We start from the raw sequence: 7,734 nt of genomic DNA on the forward strand, positions 1-7,734 counted from the left end.
CCGCTTCCGTCGCGCTGCCGGAAGTGGCGCCGCGCCGCGCCGAGGCCCCGCAGCCGGGAACGGGCCCAGGCCCAGGCCCAGGCCCAGGCCCGGCCCCGCCATGGAGACCTGGGTGCGCTTCAGCGCCCAGAGCCAGGCCAAGGAGCGGCTCTTCAGGTGCGGGCTGTAGTGCCGACTCACCCCGGGGCCTCCCCGCCCCCCGCGGGGCGCGGCGGTCACGGCGGGCCCCTCCACCCCCCCTCACGCCGTGGGTCTCTTGCAGGGCCGCGCAGTACGCCTGTGCGCTGGCGGGGGACACGCTGCGGAGGAACGGGGCGAGCGCCGGGGTCCTGGCCAGCGTCCGGCAGCTGGAGGCTCACCTCAGCCTGGGCCGCAAGCGTGAGTGGGGGCGGGGGGGGGAGCGGGGAGCGGGGCCCGCCGTGCCCTCCCCCTCCCCCCGGTGACCGTGTCCGTCTGTCCCGCAGTGCTGCGCCTGGGCAGCTCGGCCGAGGCGCTGGAGGCGGCGAAACGGGCCATCCACCTGTCAGACATGGTGCTGCGGTTCTGCGTCACCCTCAGCCACCTGAACAGGGCCATGTACTTCGCCTGCGACAATGTCCTCTGGGCCGGGAAGGCGGGGCTGGTCCCCAGCGTGGACCAGGAGAAATGGAGCCAGAGGTCCTTCAGGTGAGGGCTGGCAGCTGCCGGTGGGCCGCTCCACCGAGGAGAGCGGGGTTCCGCGGGTCCACTGCCCTGCGGGGGCTGGAGGGGGGGCAACGGGCTGGGCTGGGCTGGAGGGGGGGCAATGGGCTGGATGGGGTGGCAAAGGGATGGGCTTGCCTGGGTGGGGGGGCAATGGGCTGGGCTGGGTGGGGGCGCTGGGCTGGCCTAGTTGGTGCTGGGCTGGATGGGGGTATTGGGGTGGGCTGGGCTGGATGGGGGTATTGGGGTGGGCTGGGCTGGGCTGGAGGGGGGGGTAATGGGCTGGATGGGGTGGCAAAGGGATGGGCTTGCCTGGGTGGGGGGTGCTGGCCTGGGTGGGGGGGCAATGGGCTGGGCTGGATGGGGGGCAATGGGCTGGGCTGGGCTGGGTGGGGGCGCTGGGCTGGCCTAGTTGGTGCTGGGCTGGGTGGGGGTATTGGGGTGGGCTGGGCTGGGCTGGATGGGGGGCAAGGGGCTGGGCTGGATTGGGGGTGCTGAGCCAGGCTGGGTTGGCCTGAGTTGGAGGTGCTGGGCTGAGCTGGGGGCACTGAGCGGCCGAGTGCTGCATGCAGGGGCTTCTCTCCTCGTGCCCTGCCGATGACAGAGCGCGGCGTTGCGGGAGCTGCTGGGTGCTTGGCCCTGCTCATCCCCTCGGCCGTCGGTGGAAAGCGGACTCTTCCTTCCCGCAGGCGTTTTATTTTTGTAGCTGGAGACCCCCAGCCTCACAGACCACAGCCCCCGGCACTGTTTGGCCGCACGCTCTGCTCTCCCCCCATTCCTCACCCCTGTTTTCCAGGTATTATCTCTTCGCCCTTGTCGTGAACCTGAGCCGGGACGTCTACGAGATCCAGATCCTGATGGAGCGCGAGGCGGGTGGGAAACGAGCGAAAGGCAGCGAGAACGGGCGCCAGCTCCAGGCTGACAACGGGCTGCAGCAGCTGGGGCTGAGGCTGCAGATCCAGCTCCGGCTTCTGATCCACGTCCTGCGGAACAACCCTCCTCTGCTGCTGGACGTGGTGAAAAACGCCTGCGACCTTTTTATCCCCCTGGACAAGCTGGGGCTGTACAAAACCAACCCGGGTTTTGTGGGGTTGTGTGGCCTCACCTCCTCCATCCTCTCCATCCTCACCATCCTTCATCCCTGGCTCAAACTGAAGCCTTAGCTGCCATCAGAGCTTGCCTCTGTGCTCAAAGCCAGCGTAGGCAGATATTTGGGAACCCCGGGGGGGGTTTCTCCTGAGGCTGGGTTGTGACTAATGCTGACTGTCTCGGTCGCGTTGCGTGCAGCTGCGTGTTCACGGCACGCCTGGATGCTTTAACCAAACAGGCTGTGGAGGAGGGTGGAGGGACTTTGGCGTTGGAGCCGGCGGCGCTCAATGGACCTTGCTTTGGTTCTCCCTGTTGACTGTGGGGCCTGGCCAGCTGTTTTAGGGGTTTAACGTCTCCCCTCTTTCTTTGGGGGGGGTCTCCTAATGCGGAGCCACCCACAAGAGAAACACCTGGGGCCGGGGAAGGCGGCCTGGGTCGCTGGGAGCGGGGTTAAGCCACAGGGTGGGGGTGAGTAGCGCTGGCTGGGTGTATCCAACACCTGTTTCGACACTTTATTTTCCTTTTAAGAACTCTGAGTGCAGGCAGAGGGGGAGTTGAAAGGACTTTGGTCGTGGATGAGGCGTCTCCAGCCTAGCGTTTCGAGGTGAACTCGGGGTGAGTCCTGCTCTGCCGGCTGGCGGTGGGTTGGAGGGGACGGCGGCAGCGTGCTTCCCCGTAGGAGAGCATTCCCTTGCCAGCACCTTCCCCGCGATCCCGGTGGGAAGCAGCGCCTGTAGGAGTCATGCCGAGCCCTGGGGTCACTCCCGGCCCTTCCCCGTGGATTTCTCTGTGCCTGAGAAAGGGACTTGGGCAGCCCGAGCTCTTCCCGGCTGCTGCGAGTGCATCTGCCTCCCTCCCCCTGCCCGGAGGGAGGTTTGTTTCTCAGATGTCCTTTTGAGTGGCTTTTTGTGGGATAAATCGGGGAGGGGACAGCTCCGTGCTGTGATTCCTTGCATCAGTTGTTCCCACCTGCTTTTCCCTTGGAGCTGGTGCTGTCACCTCACTGCACTTTCCCATTTTCCTTGGTTTCTGTGACACCAGATGACGGGCAGTGGGCTTAGCCCGGCTCTGGAGCGTGTTTTACTTAACCACAGGCTGAAGGATACATTCAGGGCCGGTGTTTATTAATATCCAGAGGTGGGATTGCCCTGAGAGGGCGATACGGAGGGAAGGAGTGACCCTGTTTGTTTTAAAAACCCACTGCTGGGGTTTTTCTTGAGCTCCGTGCACAAAGCTTGGGCTTCACATGCTTCCAGGTACGTCTGCAGCGGCAGAGGCTTGTCCCTGCGCTGGGAAACCTTGCTCCGGAGCGCTGCCTCGGGTTTGTTAGTCCAGCCCCAGCTCCAGGACCCCCCCGGTGCTTTTTCATTCTGCATTTCCTGATTTTTTTGTGGGTTCGGGGGTGACACGGGCGGAGAGAGGCTGAGTCACCGTGGAAGGGTGGATGCGGGGGTGCCCGGAGCCGCGGTGAGAGGCAAGAGGGAGTTTTGTTGGACTGAATAATGCAGGAGGCGGCGGCGGGACTGGGGGTGTCGCGGCTGCAAACTGGGAAGGCACAGGGCGAGGAATTCAGATCCCGGCATTCAGATGGTGAAAGGAGCCCCCCAGTTCCCCCCCCCCCCCGGCTCACGGTGAAGGGCTCAAGCAGAATCTCAGCTTGGACTCGGAGACTTTGGACTCTCGGGGGAGAAGGTAAATCGGTTACAGGAGCGGAAGGCGGCCGGCCCTGGCGCATCGGTGGCCTCGGCGTGCGGTTAACACGACGCTTGTACCCCGGGAGAGCGATGCCTGAGGCTGGGACGGTGCAGGGGGGGGCTGCGCGTGGCTCCCGCTCCTGCCTCGCCTGTAAATACCGTTGTAAATAGGTGCCTGCACCAAGCACGGTCCCGCGGCGCTTTGCAGAGCTCGTTATTAAAGCCCGTCTGCTGAGCCGCCGCCGTTTTCCTCCGTCTTCCTGATCCCGGTGGGATGAGCACGCAGCCCAGTGCGACCAGTCTGGCTCGGGATGGGGAGCTGGACTCGCTCCCAGCGTGTGTTTCCCAACATCCCAGGCAGTGAGTAAGGGGGACACCCCGGGGGCTCATGTCCTGGCCCCCCCTCCCTGCTGTTTAGGGTCTGTGGCATTGCTGGGGGCACCCCGCTGCGCCGGCCTCCTGCCCCCAGCACTTTTTGGAACAAATTGGGGGTGTGGGGGCTTTTCCGCCCCCCCCCGGCAGGACCCTGGGTCTTGCTCTGGCGTTGCCCCAGGAGCAGCAGCCGGAGCTGGCCCTTCTCCCACTGCGTTGCCCACCAGGACTCGGTGTCTCCATGGCCGGGGGGGGGCGCAGAGCCCACCGTGCTGGGGGTGCGTGGTGGGGGGCAGCTCACCCCCTGTGTCCCTTTCGGCAGCGCCCAGCACCAGGGCGGTGGGCTCCGCTGGGATCTGGCCCGTGGTGGGGGACGGTGGTGGCGACAGCATCCCGGCCACCGGCTCCGGCAGCTGCTTCTGTGGGGCTGGGGGCTTCCCCCCGGCACGGGGGGGCTCCTCCAGCTTCTACCGAGCCGTAAATTCCCCTTAAAAAAGGGAAAATCCTGCTTAATTGGGTGCGATCTTCGTTAACCGGTACCTATGGCTGGGGCTGGCGGGTGGGCCTGGGGGTCCGGGGGGCCTCACGGTTCTGCCCCGCAGCAGGACACCGAGCTCTGGGGCTCAGCGAGTTTCTGCGTTGCAGGTTGCTGCAAAGCGATTAAAAATCATTCAATTAACGTACGTTAGGTCTGGCTTCGTATGTGTACGTCGATATTTCATATTTAGATTACATCGCTATTACCGTTTAATTTTCTTAGTTTATTCCCTTTTCCTTTTTATTTCGTTTTCATCGTTTAATTGCCGTCATTTAATTTTCCGAGTTTATTCCCTTTTTTATTTCATTTTCGTCGTTTAACTTTCTGAGTTTATTCCCTTTTCCTTTTTATTTCATTTTCATCGTTTAATTGCCATCATTTAATTTTCTGAGTTTATTCCCTTTTTATTTCGTTTTCGTCGTTTAACTTTCTGAGTTTATTCCCTTTTCCTACTGATGTCGTTTTCCAAGCCTGTTCCATTTTCCGATTTATTCGTCCTTCGTTTTCATCCTTCATTTAATCTCCGCATCAAAGAGGAAAGCGGAGGGGTTGGGGATGATTTTGAAAAGGGACTGGGGCGCACTGGTATTCCCCCCAATTTGGGTGGGAATCTCGAAATTTTTCTGGGATTCCCAGTCCGCGTCCGCCGGCGCCTTCAGGAATCGGTTTTGCCGGAGCTCGGATTTTCCCTGCACCGTGTGTCCCGCGGCACCTCGGGGGGGGGGGAGGGGGGGGTTGTTCCATCCCATTTCACACCCATCCCACACGTCCCATTTTCCTTTGGAAGAGTCTGCGCCCCCCCCCCCCCCCCCCCCCCCCAAGGCTCCTCTGGGATTTTATTGGAGCGATTTTATTTTTTTACGGTAATTTTATACCAAACGCAGAGCACGGAGAGTGTGGCATCATCTTTAATAACAACAAAATCCCGTTTTTCGAAGGATTTCTTGGGCTGTGGGCTATTATGAGAATAGGAATCGTACCTTGAGGGGGGCGGGGACTGGGTTTGAGCTACTAATTCCAACTAATTAGCATAATTAATTACTGAACTAATTACAACTACATCTGGTTGATGGCCGGAGCCAGACGCCCGCCTGCTGCCGCCACGTGCTTTCCCAGGTGAGAGAAACTCCCAAACTGACACCAGTCCCAGCAAACCTTCATCAGTGTTTAATTACCGTTAATTAGCTGGGACTCATCCTGCCAGGCAGGAGGGGCTGGGGACACCCCCCCACCCCCCACCCCCCGCTGGAAAATGCTGATTTCGAGCATTTTTCTGCCCATTTTTCTACATCTTTGTACTTCCACACGCCCTTTGACAGGGAAAGCTGCCTGTGGGGCGGGTGGGCGTCTTCGTTAGCTGCTAATTGGGGAGGGGGCTCGAGGCTGGGCCCCCGCGGGTGCTGGGCTGGACACATCCACGGTGGGGGCTTGTGCCGGGGAGAGACTGGGAGCGCTGGGATGGGCTGGATTGGGGGGCACGGGTGGACTGGGATGGCCTGCGTTGGGGGGCACTGGGGTGGACTGGGAGGGCTGGACTTGGGACACAGGGAGGGCTGGATTGGGGCTGCTGGGGTGGACTGGGGTGGCCTGGATTGGAGGCACTGGGAGGGCTGGATTGGGGGGCACTGGGGTGGACTGGGAGGGCTGGATTGGGGGGCACTGGGGTGGACTGGGATGGCCTGGGTTAGGGGGCACTGGGGTGGACTGGGAGGGCCTGGATTGGGGGGCACTGGGGTGGACTGGGAGGGCTGGACTTGGGACACAGGGAGGGCTGGATTGGGGCTGCTGGGGTGGCCTGGATTGGAGGCACTGGGAGGGCTGGATTGGGGGGTGCTGGGGTGGACTGGGAGGGCTGGATTGGGGGGCGCTGGGGTGGACTGGGAGGGCTGGATTGGGGGGCGCTGGGGTGGGCTGGGAGGGCTGGATCGGGGGGCACTGGGGTGGACTGGGATGGCCTGGATCGGGAGGCACTGGGGTGGACTGGGAGGGCTGGACTGGGGGCACAGGGAGGGCTGGGTTGGGGGCACTGGGATGGACTGGGAGGGCTGGGTTGGGGTGTTAGGATGGACTGGGAGGGCTGGACTGGGGGCACAGGGAGGGCTGGGTTGGGGGCACTGGGATGGACTGGGAGGGCTGGGTTGGGGTGTTAGGATGGACTGGGAGGGCTGGACTGGGGGCACAGGGAGGGCTGGGTTGGGGGGCACTGGGATGGACTGGGAGGGCTGGGTTGGGGTGTTAGGATGGACTGGGAGGGCTGGACTGGGGGCACAGGGAGGGCTGGGTTGGGGGCACTGGGAGGGCTGGGTTGGGGTGTTAGGATGGACTGGGAGGGCTGGACTGGGGGCACAGGGAGGGCTGGGTTGGGGGCACTGGGATGGACTGGGAGGGCTGGGTTGGGGTGTTAGGATGGACTGGGAGGGCTGGACTGGGGGCACAGGGAGGGCTGGGTTGGGGGCACTGGGATGGACTGGGAGGGCTGGGTTGGGGGTGAGAGGATGGACTGGTGATACTGAACTAGAGTGGGGGGGCTGGTGACACTGGGCTGGATGGGGGCTGCTGGGCTGAATTGGTGGTACTGAGCTGAATTGGGGGTGCTGGGTTGATCTGGGGGGGCTGGACTGGGAGCACTGGGCTGAGCTGGTTGTACTAACTGGGATGGGCTGGATTGGGGGCACTGGGAGAGACTGGGAGCGCTGGATTGGGAGCGCTGGGGTGGACTGGGAGGGCTGGATTGGGGGGCACTGGGGTGGACTGGGAGGGCTGGGTTGGGGTGTTAGGATGGACTGGGAGGGCTGGACTGGGGGCACAGGGAGGGCTGGGTTGGGGGCACTGGGATGGACTGGGAGGGCTGGGTTGGGGTGTTAGGATGGACTGGGAGGGCTGGACTGGGGGCACAGGGAGGGCTGGGTTGGGGGCACTGGGATGGACTGGGAGGGCTGGGTTGGGGGTGAGAGGATGGACTGGTGATACTGAACTAGAGTGGGGGGGCTGCTGTGCTGAATTGGTGGTACTGAGCTGAATTGGGGGTGCTGGGTTGATCTGGGGGGGCCGGACTGGGAGCACTGGGCTGAGCTGGTTGTACTAACTGGGATGGGCTGGATTGGGGGCACTGGGAGAGACTGGGAGCGCTGGATTGGGGGCGCTGGGGTGGACTGGGAGGGCTGGATTGGGGGGCGCTGGGGTGGACTGGGAGGGCTGGATTGGGGGGCACTGGGGTGGACTGGGAGGGCTGGGTTGGGGGGCACTGGGGTGGACTGGGAGGGCTGGATTGGGGGGCATTGGGGTGGACTGGGAGGGCTGGATTGGGGGGCACTGGGGTGGACTGGGAGGGCTGGATTGGGGCTGCTGGGGTGGACTGGG

The 7,734-nt window shown here is 63.1% G+C and overlaps 1 protein-coding gene across 1 annotated transcript; it reads left to right on the plus strand.

The window, feature by feature from the left end:
* The first annotated feature begins 9 nt into the window (after window positions 1-9).
* On the plus strand, window positions 10-4,519 carry PEX11B (peroxisomal biogenesis factor 11 beta). Its single transcript, XM_055792347.1, has 4 exons — window positions 10-156; window positions 263-378; window positions 465-666; window positions 1,478-4,519. Exons 1-4 carry the CDS (start codon window positions 101-103, stop codon window positions 1,842-1,844), a joined length of 741 nt encoding a protein of 246 aa, XP_055648322.1. The 5' UTR covers window positions 10-100; the 3' UTR covers window positions 1,845-4,519.
* The last annotated feature ends 3,215 nt before the right edge of the window (window positions 4,520-7,734 follow it).

Source organism: Falco peregrinus, chromosome 19 (assembly GCF_023634155.1).
Source record: "Falco peregrinus isolate bFalPer1 chromosome 19, bFalPer1.pri, whole genome shotgun sequence".
NCBI classification, from domain to species: Eukaryota; Metazoa; Chordata; class Aves; order Falconiformes; family Falconidae; genus Falco; species Falco peregrinus.